Raw genomic sequence first — 20,488 nt, forward strand, 5'->3', positions numbered from 1 at the left:
TGCCAATGATGGGTCACTATTCCTCCCACTGATACCAATGATGGGGCACTATTCCTCTCACTGATATCAATGATTGAGCACTGCTCCTCCCACTGACACCAATGACGGCGCACTATTCCTCCCACTGATACCAATGATGGGTCACTATTCCTCCCACTGATACCGATGATGGGGCACTATTTCCCCCACTGACACCAATGATGGGGCACTATTCCTCCCACTGATACCAATGAAGGAGCACTATTCCTCCCACCGACACCAATGATGGGGCACTATTCCTCTAACTGATACCAATGATGGGTCACTATTCCTCTCACTGATACCAATGATGGGGCACTATTCCTCTCACTGACACCAATGATGGGGCATTATTCCTTCCACTGATACCAATGATGGTTCACTATTCCTCCCATTGATACCAATGATGGGTCACTATCCCCTTCCCCCCCAATACCAATGATGGGGCACTATTCCTCTCACTAATACCAATGATGGGGCACTATTCCTCCCACTGTCACCAATTATGGGGCACTATTCCTCCCACTAATACCAATGATTGAGCACAATTCCTCCCACCGATACCAATGACAGGACACTATACCCCCCCCACACTGATGCCAATGATGGGTCAGTATTCCTCCCACTGATGCCAATGATGGGTCACTATTCCTCCCACTGATGCCAATGATGGGTCACTATTCCTCCCACTGATGCCAATGATGGGTCACTATTCCTCCCACTGATGCCAATGATGGGTCACTATTCCTCCCACTGATGCCAATGATGGGTCACTATTCCTCCCACTGATGCCAATGATGGGTCACTATTCCTCCCACTGATGCCAATGATGGGTCACTATTCCTCCCACTGATGCCAATGATGGGTCACTATTCCTCCCACTGATGCCAATGATGGGTCACTATTCCTCCCACTGATGCCAATGATGGGTCACTATTCCTCCCACTGATGCCAATGATGGGTCACTATTCCTCCCACTGATACCAATGATGGGTCACTATTCCTCCCACTGATATAAATGATGGGTCACTATCCCCCCCCCCCCAAATACCAATGATGGGGCACTATTCCTCCCACTGATATCAATGATTGAGCACTGCTCCTCCCACTGACACCAATGACGGGACACTATACCCCCCCCCCCCCACTGATATCAATGGTGGAGCACTATTCCTCCCACTGATATCAATGGTGGAGCACTATTCCTCCCACTGATATCAATGGTGGAGCACTATTCCTCCCACTGATATCAATGGTGGAGCACTATTCCTCCCACTGATATCAATGGTGGATCACTATTCATCCCACTGATACCAATGATGGGGCACTATTTCCCCCACTGACACCAATGATGGGGCACTATTCCTTCCACTGATACCAATGAAGGAGCACTATTCCTCCCACTGATACCAATGATGGGTCACTATTCCTCCCACTGACACCAATGATGGGGCACTATTCCTCCCACTGACACCAATGATGGGGCACTATTCCTCCCACTGATACCAATGAAGGAGCACTATTCCTCCCACTGATACCAATGATGGGGCACTATTCCTCTCACTGATACCAATGATGGGGCGCTATTCCTCCCACTGATACCAATGATGGGGCACTATTCCTCTCACTGATACCAATGATGGGGCACTATTCCTCTCACTGACACCAATGATGGGGCATTATTCCTCCCACTGATACCAATGATGGGTCACTATTCCTCCCATTGATACCAATGATGGGTCACTATCCCCCCCCCAATACCAATGATGGGGCAGTATTCCTCCCACTGATACCAATGACAGAACACTATACCCCCCCCCCCACTTATACCAATGATGGGTCAGTATTTCTCCCACTGATGCCAATGATAGGGCACTATTCCTCCCACTGATACCAATGATGGGGCACTATTCTTCCTACTGATACCAATGATGGGTCTCTATTCCTCCCACTGATACCAATGACGGGGCACTATTCCTTCTTCTGACCAGAGGCACTATGTAATTCTTTTATTCCCACTGACCATCAAGCCTAAGGCATTGTTTATTCCCAGTAATGCTGATGCATTTTCTACTCCCACACACTCCCTAAAGTCTGAAGGACAGTAAACTGGCCCTTTTTTTAGAAAGTCTGGAGACCTCAGATTTAAAGGTTTAGTTTGTATATCATGCTAAAACATTTGTAAGGAAGCTGATGCAAATGGTTCATTTCATTGCCCCTTGGAGACCATGAACATACACAAAAGATGCTCTCTTTCAGAATTTTTTTACAGCAATAGCTTGTCCAAGGTATTTCAAAAGTTCAGCAGGCCCAACATCATTAAGTTCATAAAGTGCAATTAGCTGTAGGAGAACTTCCTACTGTTCAGAGTCCCTAAAGATGGCCATACAATGATAGATTTATGTACCAATGCTCATATGAAAAATCTTGTCAGTACATTCGATTGTGCCATCAGAGAGTTTTGTTTGCTTATAATGCTTAATTTTGGAACGAGTGGAACTTCCAAAATTGAATCCCATATACAGTTAGAAATTTGTTCATTCGAAAAAAAAAATTACATCCCACCGCTTCGATTTTTTTTTTGTAGCTATGGGGAAAAACGATCATTGACTTGAACCAGTTAGAAAATCACACAAACATTCCAAAAAAGAACATTTTTAAACACCTTTCTATAAGTGTATGGGCACCCCAACATCAGAAATGTTTAAAAATCCACCCTTGCAGTGGGTCCCCCCCCCCCACTACCAGGGTTATGTGTCTTCCTCTCTGCTCCAGCCAGCTTCACTGCTCACATCTTCAGTCAGTGGCCTGGCTTCATAAGGTACAGTACAGGGTCATTAACCCTCTATTGTATGTGGAGGAAGCTGGAGTCGATTGCAGCCAATTGAGGTTTACAGAGAAGGCAGCACTGGACTGGTGACAGCTCTGCTGAAGTCCAGAATAAAGAAAGTAAGTCTTCCTTATTAGAGCACCCCTAGACACTGCAAGGATGGATGTTTTCATATTCCAGTAGTTGAGCTTTAAGTCTCCCAATTCAACATGTCCTTAGAGTAGAGGTCTAGCACTATGCAGGCCAACCAGCTCAATTTTCTTTGTTGGTCTTCCAGTGTTCCTTTGATTGGTCTAGCACCATCCAGTGTTCATTTGATCTAGCACAGGGGTGGGCAAACTGTGGCCCTCCAGCTGTTGTGAAACTACAAGTCCCAGCATGCCTCTGCGAGTCATGATGTAACTGTCAGCCTTCCAATGCCTCATGGGACATGTAGTTCCATGACAGCTGGAGGGCCGCAGTTGCCCACCACTGGTCTAGCACCATCCAGTGTTCCTTTGATTGGACAAGCACCATCTAGTGTTCCTTTGATTGGTCTAGCACCATCCAGTGTTCCTTTGATTGGACTAGTACCGTCCAGTGTTCCTTTGATTGGACTAGTACCGTCCAGTGTTCCTTTGATTGGACTAGTACCGTCCAGTGTTCCTTTGATTGGACTAGTACCGTCCAGTGTTCCTTTGATTGGACTAGTACCGTCCAGTGTTCCTTTGATTGGACTAGTACCGTCCAGTGTTCCTTTGATTGGACTAGTACCGTCCAGTGTCCTTTGATTGGACTAGTACCGTCCAGTGTCCTTTGATTGGACTAGTACCGTCCAGTGTTCTTTGATTGGACTAGTACCGTCCAGTGTTCCTTTGATTGGACTAGTACCGTCCAGTGTTCCTTTGATTGGACTAGTACCGTCCAGTGTTCCTTTGATTGGACTAGTACCGTCCAGTGTTCCTTTGATTGGACTAGTACTGTCCAGTGTTCCTTTGATTGGACTAGTACCGTCCAGTGTTCCTTTGATTGGACTAGTACCGTCCAGTGTTCCTTTGATTGGACTAGTACCGTCCAGTGTTCCTTTGATTGGACTAGTACCGTCCAGTGTTCCTTTGATTGGACTAGTACCGTCCAGTGTTCCTTTGATTGGACTAGTACCGTCCAGTGTTCCTTTGATTGGACTAGTACCGTCCAGTGTTCCTTTGATTGGACTAGTACCGTCCAGTGTTCCTTTGATTGGACTAGTACCGTCCAGTGTTCCTTTGATTGGACTAGTACCGTCCAGTGTTCCTTTGATTGGACTAGTACCGTCCAGTGTTCCTTTGATTGGACTAGTACCGTCCAGTGTTCCTTTGATTGGACTAGTACCGTCCAGTGTTCCTTTGATTGGACTAGTACCGTCCAGTGTTCCTTTGATTGGACTAGTACCGTCCAGTGTTCCTTTGATTGGACTAGTACCGTCCAGTGTTCCTTTGATTGGACTAGTACCGTCCAGTGTTCCTTTGATTGGACTAGTACCGTCCAGTGTTCCTTTGATTTAAATAGTACCGTTCAATTTTCCTTTGATTAGACCAGAACTTTTCACTGTTCCTTTGATTGGTCTAGCACCATCCAGTGTTCCTTTGATTAGACTAGCACTGTCCAGTGTTCCTAGCACCATCAATTTTTCCTTTGATTGGTCTATCTCCACAAACCCATCAGGTTCATGTTACATAGCTAGGCCTCATTCACACAGACGTACGTATGCCCACACCTGCGAAGAGCGGTTTTATGCCCTCATGGGATGCACAAGTTCCGGGCATCTAAAGGCAGGCAGTCCAAATTATGTCTATTGGGATGCAGCAGCTGCATGGACACAGGCATTGGTCCCAATCTGACAATCATGCCTTTGCAAAATAAAAAATAAAACCTTTATTAATGTCCATTTTAAACCCGTCTCACACTTTGCAACCCAGAAAATAGAGAGAATCTACTTTATCTACAACAAGAGCAGTGCTGTCAATGCTTTTCAGCTTAATAAGATGTTGTAGAGTTTTGAAGTCATGCAATATGTGGATGAGTGTGTTAAGCCTCTAAGACACGTGTGGGTAATGAGGACCTTCTTGTGAACCAGATGCTTGTCCTATGTGTTCCAGAATTTCCTGAATAAAAGTGCTTGCAGTGGAACAGATGCAAAGTACATTCATTACAAGAAGATACAGTGCTTTCACAATCACAGTACAATGTGCTCATTAGAACACTTCCTATAAAAGCCGAATTATCTTGGAAAGTTCTTCATAAACACATTCAAACAGATTTAACTGTGGGCCATAAAAAACCCCCATTGAGTTATTTCTGAAGCAATTACGGTCAAATATACACTCATCAGCCAAACCCATTGCATGAAATGTCATGTTCTTTGGCTTCCCTTATGTTATGATCGACTTGTAGGGGGTATGCTATAAAAGTGGAGGACAATACAGTGAGTTCTGTTTAATTGCACATTCAATTTTTTTTTTACGAACTGTTTTGTTTTTTGTTTTTTTCAATACAGTGCCAGTTTAAAATATAACTAAAGGTAAAACTTTTTTTTTTTTTTTTTGTTTAATTTTTGTATTGAAGGGAGAGGGATTAGTACCCATCAGGTTTTATTGCTTTCTGTGTCTCCAATGGGGAGATTAACCCACTCTAATTGTCCTGGTGGCAGTTACGACTAAGTTTGAAAGAAAATTCCAAAGTTTTGGTTGTCTTCAGAACAGGAATAGAGGGGAACTCTTCACTAGTTCTGGTGACAACCATGGATTTAATAACTTTGGAGAGATTTCCTCTCACTTCCCGTTTTGTCTATAGGACATGAAGTGATGAGAAATCTCCCCAATAGGACACAAAAGGTGAAAAAAAAAAGACAGGAGTTATAATCCTCCTTTACTCTATCCAAAGTGTGAAAAAAAGCTGGGCCTCGTTCTACTTTAAACCTCGTTGGCTGTATTTCTTTATTTTTAATGTTTATGTGGTTTCTTTTTTTTTTTTTTTATCAGGTGAACGGAAAACTATTGTGTCCTGTACAAAGATGGTAAACAAGACTATGCTAATTGTGAATGAGAGCTTCTGCCTTCATGTGCCACGGCCAACCCCACAGGTCCGGAAGTGCAACACACATCTATGTCAGTCCAGGTGGGTCTTGTCATTCGACAGCTACGGCCTGTCTACTATGTTCTTATGTTCTGCAAACTTTAAAGTGACTGATTCTAAAATTTGGGTGCTGCCATGTCAGTAGTATGTTCATATTGAAGAATGGGTAGTCACCATCTAAATTTGTGGTCAGGCTTTTCCTAAAGACAAATTTTTCCAGGAAACATGTATGCTTGGATCAGCTGAACAAATCAGCCGGCGAATGTACCAAAATAATGCAAAAGTGAGCCTATTTTTAAAAAATTATTATTATTAACCCCTTTGCGCCGGCGCCCCTCGGCCCTTTAAGAGTTTCAGAAGCTGGGAGGCGGGTGGGGTTTTAGGGTCATGTGCCCGCCGTGATTCGCTGTCAGGGTGGTCACATGACCGGAAAAGGTCCCGATCGCAAGGGAGATCGGGACCTTTCCGTGAGTCACGGACATATGTACTGGGAATGTGCTGTTAGCACATATGTATTTTCTAATGGCACGCAAATATGCGGCCGCTCTGCATCAAGGCCCAGACGCCGAGAGGCCACATATTTGTGTGCACTCGGCATCTAGGGGTTAACTTATGGTTTTATCACAATTATATAATAGTTTACAGTTTTGAAGGTTTTTCGAGATGTACACAGAGACACAAACATTTGTACGTAAAATCAACCTGTATATAACGTTTAATAAAGAAATGACAGATATAAATAACAAATGTAATAATATTGGAAAAATGTGACAAGATACTTGGCTATAGATGCCTTTCTCCAAGGAGTCCCACTTGTGTTTTTAGGGCTTGGCAAGATGATCAGAACAGACACATGCTTTATGCACTACCTTACTCCAGTTTTGGCTGTGGTATATACAGGAATAGTGACCAAATTGTCACCCTTGAAAATGTTGTAGTACCTTTTAAGGAAGATAGCACACGTTTTGGAAGGGGCTTGGTCATTTGGTCAGTTAGTAATGATATTTCTATAGTATGAAGTCATCTAAGGTAACCAGGCTTAAGATGCATTCTTCTGCACAGATATCTGTCCTGTTTAACATACCCTGTACAAAACCACCCTCAACGCTTTCCTCTTTTGACCTTACTACTACTTAAGAGGTCGCTAAGGTTTTCTAAGAAGACCATCTTACCACCTGACCGCTGGACCCCCGTTCCACTACAACTACTACAGTCACCTCTTTTTCTATCAAAAAACAACAATGTTGTCGCTTTTCACTATCAATAATGATATATATATATATATATATATATATATATATATATATATATATATATATATGGATTAGATTAAATGTAATAAAATAAAGTGAGTGAATAAGTCCAACATTAATTCAGCAGCTTGATATTACAGTCACGCTAGTGCTGCATGCATGTCTTTGAATAATCCATGATTTTAAAGTGTCTTCTAATGTTGTAATACAAAGTAAATAATGTATAGTCCACCAATCTTGAATAGTTTAGATTGTACGCTCCTTGAGGGTTAGGGACTGATGTGAATGTACAATATATGTATATAAAGCGCTGCGTAAATTGACGGCGCTATATAAGTACCTGAAATAAATAAATAAATAGTGTGCTCCTTCACCAGTTGTGCTCTCACCTGACTTATATGACCACACCGTTAAGTGAGGTTGTACTAGCTTGTGTTCCTTTAATTGGACTCAAAGGTGAACAGATGGATATATCCCTGTTTCCCAGATGGATGAATGGAGTTTTCCCCTTTTCCCAGCAGGGGGTCTCGCCACTTCCTAGAGACCTTTTTGCTGGAGGTGGATGGATGGAGTTATCCCTCTTCCCACTAGAGGGTCTCTTCACTCCCTTCAGACTTTTTTCTCCATGTGTATATATACCATGTAATTAAAAATAGAATATAGTGCCTTATCTTCTTTTAAAATATTTATTAAACAAATGTAGTGCACTTGCATAAAATATGAGTTAAAATAGCTTTTTGTACAAATTTTCAGGATCCTTAATGTGTTTGCCACACTCCCATATACTTGCTGTGTCGTTGCCTTTAAGCGTTGTGACGTCAGAGCCCCTCCCCTACGCGTTACGCCACTGGGTCACGTGGCTTCATCATTTATTTCTATCCTGTGCTCCCTCACTCTCCTCTTCATCTTCACCTTCATCTCCTCTAAAACATATGTTGATCACCCCTATACTTTAACCACTTTCCTACCGGGCTCTTTTACCCCCTTGTGCTCAGGCCAATTTTCAGCTTTCAGCGCTGTTGCACTTTGAACAACAATTGTGTAGTCATGCAACACTGTACCCATACAGTGAAATTTTTATTATATATGTTTACACAAATAGTGCTTTCTTTTGGTGGTATTTAATCATCACTGAGTTTTTTCTTTTTTGCTAAATAAAACAAAAAACACCTGAAACTTTTGAAAAAAAACGCACTTTTCTTTGTTTCTATTATAAAATTTTGCAAATAAATAACATTTCTTCATACATTTAGGTCAAAATGTATTCTGCTACATTTCTTTGGTGAAAATAATAAAAATAATAATAATTTAATTTTTTTTATTACATTTTTCTTTTTTTTACTTTTTTTTTCAACACACTGTGACCAAAGCAATACAATGTTACCATAGTAACACTGAACTACTCTGGGCAAGTGATCAGGATTTTTATTTTTTTTTAAACACATTATGATTGCTAATACCAATGTATTTCATTGATATTTGCAGTCATTGTTACTGAATGAAACTGACTCATTCAGCCTTTTGTTGTGATTCGGCAAAGCTGATCACGTGATACAGATGGGCTGTGATTGGACCTGTCTGTATCATGTGACTGCTTTGACCAATCACAGCTAACAATGCAATTGTATACAACGGATGGCATGACAGGAAGCCATCCATTGTGTACAATTGACATGTGATCTGTTGTGATTGGGCACATCGGTCACATGACACTGGCAACGGGTCAGTGTAGTGATATGTCATCGGTTTTGTCACGTGGACACAACCAGTGACAGATCGTGCTGCCGCGTCGCCCCATGAGAGGCTCATTTTGACGAGAAATCACAGGATGCCCAGTCACGACATCAAGTGTCCCGCCCGGCCGTCAATCTGCTATAGGCCGCCGGGAGAGTTTAGAAAGCTTTGTGAAAACTGAGAAAGTTGAGGAGACTCGTGAGTTCAGGGTCCTTAAGTCTCAGGAGAAGTGTGAAAACCCAGGGTGCCTGGAGACCCCATATTGAGAGGCCAGGGAGTGGGCCTGTGTAGCAGGGGTATTGCATCTGTTCCAGCTGAGTGAAGAGGAGTTGGGTGAGACAGGTCTAAGAGACCAAAGTAAAGCGATCTCCGGTGCTGCTGTCGACAAGAAAAGCCAGAGATGGCTCAGTATTTTCTGTTGCCTGGACAACCCCTGCATAGGAATCTTTGTTTGAACTTTACTTATCCGTTTAAATAAAAGTGGGCTGCCATGCCCTGAAATGAAGTTCGGACTGGCACCACTCATTGAAAACCGCATCTCCCACATGAGCCTAATTACCCCATATCACAATATATAATAAATATATAATAATCATTTAATCTACCAAGAAGGGATGGCACACAGCTGCTTCCATGACTTCATACACACACATGTACAGCACTGTGTAAAAGTTTTAGGCAGGTGTGAAAAATGCTTTAAATGAAGAATGCTTTCAGAAATAGTGTGAATAGTTTTTTTTTTATCAGTTAACAAAATGGAAAATAAATAAACAGGAGAGAAATCCAAATTAAACCAATGTTTGGTGTCACCACCTTTTTGCCTTCAAAACAGCATCAATTCTTCTAGGTAGACTTGCACACAATTTTTGAAGGAACTCAGCTGGTAGGTTCCAAAAATCTTGGAGAACTAACCCCAGATCTTCTGTGGATATTGGCTGCCTACAATCCAAGTCTCTTCATGTAACCTCAGACAGACTCCATGATGTTGAGATCAAGGCTCTGTGGGGGCCAAACCATCACTTCCAGAGCTCCTTGTTCTTCTTTATGCTGAAGATAGTTCTTAATTACATTGTATGTTTGGGGTCATTGTCCTGCTGCAGAGTAAATTTGAGGCCAATCACACGCCTCCCTGATGGTATGGCAATGCTGTCTGTAATTCTCAGCATTGAGGACACCCTTGATCCTGACCAAATCTGCAACTCCATTTGCAGAAAGGCAGCCCCAAACTTACAAGGAACCTCCACCATGCTTCCCTGTTGCCTGCAGACACTCATTATTGTACTGCTCTCCAGCCCTTCAGCCAACAAACTGCCTCCTGCTACAGCCAAATATTTCACATTTTGTCTGATCAGTCCAGAGCACTTGCCATTTTTCTGCATCCCAGTTCCTTTGTTTTCATGCATAGGATATAGAAACAAGGCTAATCGACTATGCACAAAAATATAGGAAGTTGCAGAAAATGGTTTACCAATACTTGGGGATAACAGACACAAAAGGCAGTCATCTTTTGTAAACAGGACAGATGTATTTGGCTTGGGGTTGGCAAGGAGACATTCAAGCATAGATGACATTTTACAGTCTTTTTGTTTATTTAATTCTTTTTTTAGTATTTTGTGGTGTACAGAAAATATAGGACAAAACCACAGATAAAAAGATTAAGAATAGATTTTACCAGAATGTATGCTGAGTCTTAGTTGTTGCCAACAGGTCAAGTCAGTATGGTACTCTAGGTTGAGGGCACTCAACACTGAACTCGTGGATCGTCTGGTGCACTTGTCCATTTTGCAGTGGTAAACCTAATCACACATTGTAGGGATTGGATCCTGAGAGATCCACATATCAAGGCCACAAGGTCATTAAGTTGCATTCCAGGTGGCCAATATGATGTGGGACCAGGTCTCTCTCCAGGTCCCTTCTGATGCAGCTGAAAAGTGGAAATGAGGAGAAAGAAGACAATAAAAAAAAAAAGCGGCCTTCCAGGATCATTATCTCCCAGGCTCAGAAATCTTTAGGTATCGTCAGATAAAACATTTCTGCATCTCCAAATTACCATCAGATGTTGACCTTAGCACCGTGTCCATATAAGAACGATTATGTGCATTGGATCCCCATGCCAAGGGAATGATCTTCAAACTGTAAACTAACTTACTGTCTACCCCATGGCCTCCTCCCCTGAATTACATATCCAAATGGATGGCAGAGCTAACTTTATCTCACTCCTGAAGATTGGCAGCCCATTTGGCAGGCAACTCACAAGTTCTTCCAAAGCATTGTGTACTAAGTACTATTAAGGTGGTACTTGGGCTGTGTGCTGGGCTACCCATCCGCCTCTTTTCAGGACTGTGGAGAGCTCGACACATACATATACATCAGCCACTTTATTAGGTACACCTGTTTGATAACACAAATTGCTAATCAGCCAATCACATGGCAGCAACACAATGCATTTAGGCATGTAGATGTGGTAAAGACGACTTGCTGAAGTTAAAACCGAGCATCAGAATGGGGAAGAAAGGGGATTTAAGTGACTTTAAACTTGACATGGTTATTGGTGCCAGATGGGCTGGTCTGAGCATTTCAAAAATTGCTGATCTACTGGGATTTCATGTTCAACCATCTCTAGGATTTACAGAGAATGGTCCAAAAAAGAGAGAATATCCAGTGAGTGGCAGTTGTGTGGATGAAAATGCCTTGTTGATATCAGAGGAGAATGGGTAGACTGGTTGCTGCGGCATTCAGACTGTAGGGTCAGAATTTGTCGTAAGCAACCTGAAAGCATGGATCAATCCTGCCATGTATTAACGGTTCAGGCTGGTGGTGGTGGTGTCATGGTGGACTCACTTCCTAGTATGATCTTTTTGGGATGAAATTTTCTCTATTTCACACACCTATTTGGTAGATCCATTCAACTCGTTCCACATTTTGCTCTGCTGAAAGTTGAACCTTCAGAGTTGACTAGGAACTAATCCTGTCTTCTCTTTTTAGTCACAACAGCCATGTAACAGACAATTACTCGGTCTTCAAAGACATTAGCTCTTTGTACACTTGTCACTAAAAATAGTCACTCGGGCGATGGTATATGCAAGAATTGAGTCTATGCTCCAGGGCCGGGTACATTCAGGGGCGTGTTTACCACAAGGCAAACCAGGCACTTGCCTAGGGCAGCATTTTTCAGGGGGGCAGCACCTCCCTCCAGAAGAAGGGACAATCGCGCAATGGGAACCAGGTGGGATCCGCGAGAAGCTGTGGGCTGCTTGATGGTGTATGTAGAGCCTGACTCTCGTTCCCGGGGATGTCTGGAGCTGTGAAGATGAGTGTCTTTCTCTCTATCACTGGGGGAGGGGGTAGTGAAAGGCTCTCCCAGGTGGGGGCAGGGGTGTTGTTAGTCAATGTCAGGCTCTCTCTGCGGGAGGGGGGGTGTTGTTGATTCGTGTCCGTGGGGACAGACGATCTTTGTGTTGCTTAGGGCAGCACAAAACCTAAATACACCACTGGGTACATCAATATATTGGCAGTCCTGGATAGGTAAATACTTGCCCCCTGAGTTCGACTCAACCCTCTTGGAACCTTAACTCACCTTATAATTCTATCATTACGTAATACCCTTAAATAGCACTCCCGCCTGGCAGTACTAGGGTCGTTGGTTCGAATCCCAACAATGGCACTACCTGCATGTTCTCCCTGTGCCAGCGTGGGTTTCCTCCGGATACTCTGGTTAATTGGATACTGTCTAACTTGGCCCTAGTATGTATGAATGTGAGTTAGGGACCATAGATTGTACGTTCCTTGAGGGTTAGGGGCTGATGTGAATGTACAGTATAATATATATGTAATATATAACATATATGTAAAGTGCTGCGTAAATTGACGGCGCTATACAAGTACCTGAAATATGACTTTTTCTTTCTCCCTTTCCTTTCTCATTTCTTTCTTCTCTTTTACTTTCTCTTTGAAAACTCCCTTCCCATTTCTGTATACTTCCCCGACATTGGTTCCATATTCCCAGAGCTATGGATTGCGCAAGTGTCGGGCCTTTATACTCTTTATTTTCACTGTAGTTAAACCATTGTTGCTGCCAGCTTCCCCTTTTGGTTCATTATTGGGTTCTAAACACTGATCCCTCATTGAGGGACCCACGTGCGGTTCCGATTTGTTCGTGTGTATGGTTCTGTATATCTCCTTGCATGGAGACCTCTGTGAACCTTCTTGACAACTATTTTATATGCGATGGCATATTTGACACTTAGTAAGATTTTTTAATTTAACCCCTTCACGCTGGGCCTAGACTCCGAGCGGCCGCACATTTGCGTTCATGTAACAAAAAACATATGTGCTGAGAGCACGCTCCCAGCACACGTGCGGTACTCACGGAAAGGTCCCGGTCCGCTATTTCGATCGGGGCCATTTCCGATCATGTGACTGGCCGTGACGTCATGGCGGCCACATGACACTAAGCCCCGCCCCATCCCGCCCACCTCCTGGCACAGGAACTCCTCTTCACGCTGGGACGATCCGGCGTGAAGGGGTTAAAAAAACTGCAGGTTGAAAATATTTTACAGTCATTTAAACAAAGTTTAAAGTGGACTTATCGTGTAATTTTGACATTTTGGGACATGCAAGTGCAGCTATAAAGCGAAAAGATACATAAAAAGAAATGTTTACGGTGTATATGCAGACTATATATAATTTGACCGATTTCTAATCCTTTTTACTGGGCCAGCTGAAGCTTTGATGTGTTTTCATTAGCAGGTGTTAAATTATTCAGAGCAAGTGCTGGTTTAACTTTCCTTCTCTTTCCCAGGCCCCTCTCACCTTTTACGGTCTCTTTAGCTGGGTGTACAGAGCTCTATGAAAGTGCTGAAATTCTTTGAGACTTGGCAGCTTTGTATCACATTGACATACCGCATTCCCACGCTGGCTGACCACATTCACACTTCTAGTGCCGCTCCCGGGATCTCTGTCAGCAGAGTGGTTTCTGTCTTAAACCTCCAGATAAAGTCTCACTTTTCCAGCGGCCTTTTCCATCTCCAGGTACTAAACCCGCTGAATTCGCAGATCTCGGTTCCAGAAGCCACTCGGGCTTCCTTTTTTGTGGATCTGACTTGACAGATCTCACAATTCCGCCCACTCTCTGACTGCGCTGCACACTTTGGAGTTTTGACATCTCTATAAAAGTTACTACTGTTGGTTGGTCATGGAATGAAAACAGTCTTTAAAGACCTTCTGGTTTCTATTTGAGCACTCATAAAAACGAGTTCTAATGAAAGTGAGTGTGTTTTATAAAATACCTGCAGAGAAAAAAAAGGATGAAGAAGCGGCCACCGGTCACGTTCTATCAAGGATGGAATTGTAAATTGGATGGTAGACACTTGACTGCAAACGCTGTTGAAATAATCAGAGTTTACATTATGGCCAGTTGAGTTTTATTTTTTTTTTCTGTTTTTGTTTTTGTGTTTTTACGTTTCATTGCAAACTGCCTTATCAGCAATCAGGGGCGGACTGACAGCTCATGGGGCCCCCGGGCAATAGGGGATCATGGGGCCCCTGTGTCCTTGCCCAAACTCAAAAAAGCCTATGAAAAAGGTACCAGGGGCATCTCATGGGGCCCCCTACTGACCTCGGGCAGTGCCCGAGTTTCCAAATGATCAGTCCGCCCGTCAGCAACTATCTTAAAAAGAAAAAAAAAGTTTTAGTAAAAATAATCCCAGTCAATGTAAATTAATTGGTTTGCATGAAAGTTGGTGTTTACAAATTATGGTATATATCCTGGAATTTTTTTTTTTTTTTAATACAAGTAATGGCAGCTATCAGCAACCTATACTGTTGGATCAGGCACTGATGTTGGACGAGTCTCTACTCTACTCTAACTCACAGTCTCTGCTTTACTCTTATTCATCGCAAAGCTGTTCTATAAGTTTGAGGTCAGGTCAGTCAAGTTCCTCCACCCCAGACTCGCTCTTCCATGTCTTTATGGACCTTGCTTTGAGCACTGGTGCGCAGTCATGTTGGAACAGGAAGGGGCCATCCCCAAACCCTTCCCACAAAGTTGGGAGCATGGAATTGTCCAAAATGTCTTGGTATGCTGACACCTTAAGAGTTCCCTTCACTGGAACTAGGGGGCCAAGCCCAACCCCTGAAAACAACCCCACACCATAATCCCCCCTCCACCAAACTTTACATTTAGCACAATGCAGTCAGGCAACCGCCAAACCCAGACACACCCATCATGACTGGTCACTCCAGAGAACACGTCTCCACTGCTCTAGAGTCCAGTGGCGGTTGCTTTACACCACTGCATTGGAAACTTTGCATTGCACTTGGTGATGTAAGGCTTGGATGCAACTGCTTGGCCATGGAAACCCATTCCATGAAGCTCTCTACTCACTGTTTTTGTGCTAATCTGAAGGCCTCACAAAGTTTGGAGGTCTTTAGCTATTGACTCTGCAGACAGTTGGCGACTTGTGTGCACTGTGCGCTTCAGCATGCGCTGACCCCGCCCTGTCATGTGACGTGGCCTACCACTTGGTGGCTGAGTTGCTGTTGTTCCCAGTTGCTTCCACTTTGTTATAATCCCACTAACAGTTGAGCGTGGAATATTTAGTAGCCAGGAAATGTCACGGATGGACTTATTGCACAGGTGACAACCTATCACGGGACCACGCTTGGAGTCACTGAGCTCCTGAGAGAGACCCATTCTTTCACCAATGTTTGTAGAAGCAGTCTGCGTGCCTAGGGGCTTGATTTTATACACCTGTGGCCATGGAGGGGATTGGAACACCTGAATCCAATGATTTGGAGGGCTGGCCCAATACCTTTGGCAATATAGTGTATGTGTGCAGAATTATAATGCAACTAAATGAAAATTTTCCCATCTCACTTGCTTATTTTCATCTGCTTAAGTGGGAATAATAACTCAAAATGTACAAATAAACATTTGTGACATTTCAAAAAATGAAAAAAACTGACCAATATAGCCACCATTCTTTTCAATAACCGATTAAGAAACTGACAGACTCCATGAATGGAAGGTTTTTGTGCAGCAGCAACCACAGCCTCCCAGACACTGTCCAAAGAGGTGTACGGATTTCCTTCACCGTATATCTCCCATTTAAGAAGGGCCCACAAGTTCTCAATAGGGTTTAGATCAGGTGAGGAAGGGGGCCATGTCATTATTCTTTAATCTTTTAGGCCTTTACTGGCTACCCCACACAGTGGAGTACTTCGATGTATGTGATGGAGCATTGTCCTGCATAAATATCATGGTCTTCTTGAAAGATGAAGAAAGTGTCTTCTAAACACTGCCAGTAAGTTTGGAAGTTGATTTTGAGTTCATTTTCAACCCGAAAAGGTCCAACTAGCTCATATTTAATAATACTAGCCCATACCAGTACCCCACTTCCACTTCACTGGCATCTGAGTCGAAATAGAGCTCTGTGCCCATTACTGATCAAGCGATGGGCCCATCCATCTGGTCTATCAAGAGTCACTCATCTCATCAGTCCATAAAACCTTTAAAAAAAATCTATCTTCAGATACTTCTTGGCCCAGTCTTGATGTTTGAACTTCTGTGTCTTGCTCAGTGGTGATCGGGTTTCAGCCTTCCTGACCTTGGCTATGTCTCCGAACACTGAACACCTTGTACTGGGCACTCCAGGTAGGTTGCAGTTCTGGAATATGACAGCACTGGAGGATAATGGCTTCCTGGTAGCTTCACATTTGATTCTTTTCAAATCTTTGGCAGTTAATTTGCTTTTTTTTCCCTCAACACATTTCTGGCGACCCTGTTGACTATTTGCAACAAAACATTTGAAGGTACTGTGACCACGCCCCAATATCTTAGCAATTTCAAGCGTGCTGCATCCCTCTTAAAGACTCTTTACAATTTTTTACTTTTCAGAGTCAGTTAAATCTCTTTTTTAGCCCATTTTGCCTGAGGAAAAGAAGCTGCCTAGTAATTATGCACACCTTGATTTACGTAGGGTGTTGATCTTCTTAGGCCACACCCTCCATCATTATATCAATACACATCACCTGATATGATTCAATCCAAAAATGCATTCAAGTTTCTAAAGCTTGGAGTTGGACAATGTGCATAAAAAGTATGATTTGGACAAAATACTCACTTGCCTAATAATTGTGCACACACTGTATTCCAAATAATTTCCTCACTCCAATTTGCTGCTGCAATCTTTAGAGTCATTTATTTATCAGGTACAATGATAAATACAACACAACAGTTTTGAGCATCTCTCCAAATTCTACAGAGACGCTCAAAACTGTTTGTGTGAATGGTGGCAGTCTCTAGCTAGCAACCCCTGTAGTGTGCAGAGGGGAAGCCGCTCGCTCTACACTGCTGCCATTCACAGAAGGCCTTGAATTTTTCCTATTGAATATAAGACATACTCTGGTTAAGGTAGAGATCCTGATGTCATCGCTTATCTTCTCCACCTCATCTCACCAGAGAACACCCCTGTATTCACTGAGAAAAATTACAAGGCATTCTGTGAATGGTGGCAGTGCCTAGCTAGCAACCCCCTGTAGTCAGTGTGCAGAAGGGAAGCCACTCAGCACAGGACCCGGAAGATTGAGGCCATCACTGTAGGAGCGCCAACTACTACAGTGATTGTCCACTTCCCCAGTGGTCCCTCAGGTATGAGATATAGATGTTTATATTGTGCCAAGGCATTCTCTGATTGGTTGAGGTGGAGATCATGATGCCGTAGCTCCTTCTCTCCATCTCATCTAACCAGAGAATGCCTTGTATTTAAAAAAAAAAAAAATTACAAGGCATTCTCTGATTGGTCGAGGTGGAGATCATGATGCCATGGCTCCTCCTCTCCACCTCATCCAACCAGAGAACACCTTGTATTCACTGGAAAAATTACAAGTAGTTCTGTGAATGGTGGCATTGCCAAGCCAGCAAACCTCTGTAGTTAGTGTGTGGAATGGAAGCCGCTCAGCACAGAACTGGGAAGATTAAGGTTATACTTGTAGTATTGTATATATATAAAATTATTAAACACACATATATAGATATATATATAGTGGGGCAAAAAAGTATTTAGTCAGCCACCAATTGTGCAAGTTCTCCCACATAAAAAGATGAGAGAGGCCTGTAATTGGCATCATAGGGAGACCTCAACTATGAGAGACAAAATGAGAAAAAAATCCAGACAATCACATTGGCTGATTTGGAAAGAATTTATTTGCAAATTATGGTGGAAAAGAAGTATTTGGTCACCTACAAACAAGCAAGATTTCTGGCTCTCACAGACCTGTACCTTCTTCTTTAAGAGGCTCCTCAGTCCTGCACTCATTACCTGTATCAATGGCACCTGTTTGAACTTGTTATCAGTATAAAAGACACCTGTCTACAACCTCAAACAGTCACACTCCAAACTCCACTATGGTGAAGACCAAAGAGCTGTCGAAGGACACCAGAAATAAAATTGTAGACCTGCACCAGGCTGGGAAGACTGAATCTGCAATAGGCAAGCAGCTTGGTGTGAACAAATCAACTGTGGGAGCAATAATTAGAAAATGGAAGACATACAAGACCACTGATAATCTCCCTCGATCTGGGGCTCCACGCAAGATCTCACCCCGTGGGGTCAAAATGATCACAAGAACGGTGAGCAAAAATCCCAGGACCACACGTGGGGACCTAGTGAATGACCTGCAGAGAGCTGGGACCAACGTAACAAAGGCTACCATCAGTAACACACTACGCCGCCAGGGACTCAGATCCTGCAGTGCCAGACGTGTCCCCCTGCTTAAGCCAGTACATGTCTGGGCCCGTCTGAAGTTTGCTAGAGAGCATTTGGATGATCCAGAAGAGGATTGGCAGAATGTCATATGGTCAGATGAAACCAAAATAGAACTGTTTGGTAGAAACACAACTCGTCGTGTTTGGAGGAGAGAGAATGCTGAGTTGCATCCAAAGAACACCATACCTACTGTGAAGCATGGCGGTGGCAACATCATGCTTTGGGGCTGTTTCTCCGCAAAGGGACCAGGACGACTGATCCATGTATAGAACAGAATGAATGGGGCCATGTATCGTGAGATTTTGAGTGCAAACCTCCTTTCATCAGCAAGGGCATTGAAGATGAAACGTGGCTGGGTCTTCCAACATGACAATGATCCCAAACATACTGCCCGGGCAACGAAGGAGTGGCTTCGTAAGAAGCATTTCAAGGTCCTGGAGTGGCCTAGCCAGTCTCCAGATCTCAACCCCATAGAAAACCTTTGGAGGGAGTTGGAAGTCCGTGTTGCCCAGCGACAGCCCCAAAACATCACTGCTGTAGAGGAGATCTGCATGGAGGATGGGCCAACATACCAGCAACAGTGTGTGCCAACCTTGTGAAGACTTACAGGAAACGTTTGACCTCCGTCATTGCCAACAAAGGATATATAACAAAGTATTGAGATGTACTTTTGATATTGACCAAATACTTATTTTCCACCATAATTTGCAAATAAATTCTTTCCAAATTAGCCAATGTGATTGTTTGGATTTTTTTTCTCATTTTGTCTCTCATAGTTGAGGTCTACCTATGATGCCAATTACAGGCCTCTCTCATCTTTTTAAGTGGGAGAACTTGCACAATTGGTGGCTGACTAAATACCTTTTTGCCCCACTGTGTGTGTGTGCATATATATATATATAGATAGATAGATAGATAATTATTATTTATATAGCGCCAACAGTTTGCTCAGCGCTTTACAATATACCGGGAGACAATACAGCAACTATACAATTCAATAGAAGAGGGTTAAGAAGGCCCTGATCCTTGGAGTTTAAAATCTAAGAGGTAGCAGTGCCAACTACTACAGTGATTGTCCACTTCCCCGGCAGTCCTGTATGAGATATACATACTTGCATTGAGCCAAGCTAGACCAATGGAACTAAACAATACAGATGTTTCTGTTAAGAAAAACAAAAAAAAACCCAATGCAGATCTTACCTGGAGTTTAACCTCCAACCTTTATGAATGGAGTATTTGCCTTGAGTGATTCCAGTATTATTTAGAAAATAAAAACCTCTCCATGGGTTAGTTTCCCGAAAAGAATGATTGATTTAAAGGAAGCCTGAGCTGTTTAGACAGACGGTACATGAAGTTCAGTCTTTTTAACTTTGTCTCTATAGAAAGGATCTTTTTCTTTTTCTTACTGCAGTGGAAATAAAAACTGAAACCCAATATGCCAGATCCCTCGCAGGGCCGCCCTGTGAATGCCGAGCTTTGTGTGCGAGCCTTAAGCATACGTCCGGGGGATGTTAAACAACCTCAAATCCCTGAGAGTTCAGTTCCAGGCGCTCTAAGGGTACTGAATAGAAGCACTCACACTTGCCCTGACGGAAGGGATTAGAAGGAGAAGATTGAATTGGCATGGATTCGAAGAGCTGTCCTATTCTCCAAGTGGGATCTTCTGCTGTTTATTACATGCCGAGCAAGTGGTTTTATTACTCATGACTTTTATATGTAATATAGTATTCCCCAAAAGAACGGGTAACAGGGAAACAGCCATTGTTTTCTTTCAAATTCTATTATTTAACAAA

The 20,488-nt window shown here is 43.0% G+C and overlaps 1 protein-coding gene across 2 annotated transcripts in view; it reads left to right on the forward strand.

The window, feature by feature from the left end:
- ADAMTS17 (ADAM metallopeptidase with thrombospondin type 1 motif 17) overlaps window positions 1-20,488 on the forward strand; it is a 508,325-nt gene that overhangs the window by 433,710 nt on the left and 54,127 nt on the right. For both annotated transcript variants that reach the window (XM_089655532.1, XM_089655533.1), the window contains one exon: window positions 5,848-5,983. In XM_089655532.1, the coding sequence (XP_089511658.1) occupies window positions 5,848-5,983 (136 nt within the window). The remainder of the gene's footprint in view (window positions 1-5,847; window positions 5,984-20,488) is intronic.

Source organism: Staurois parvus, unplaced genomic scaffold (assembly GCF_062004578.1).
Source record: "Staurois parvus isolate SC_StPar_1 unplaced genomic scaffold, SC_StPar_1.0 ptg000845l, whole genome shotgun sequence".
NCBI classification, from domain to species: Eukaryota; Metazoa; Chordata; class Amphibia; order Anura; family Ranidae; genus Staurois; species Staurois parvus.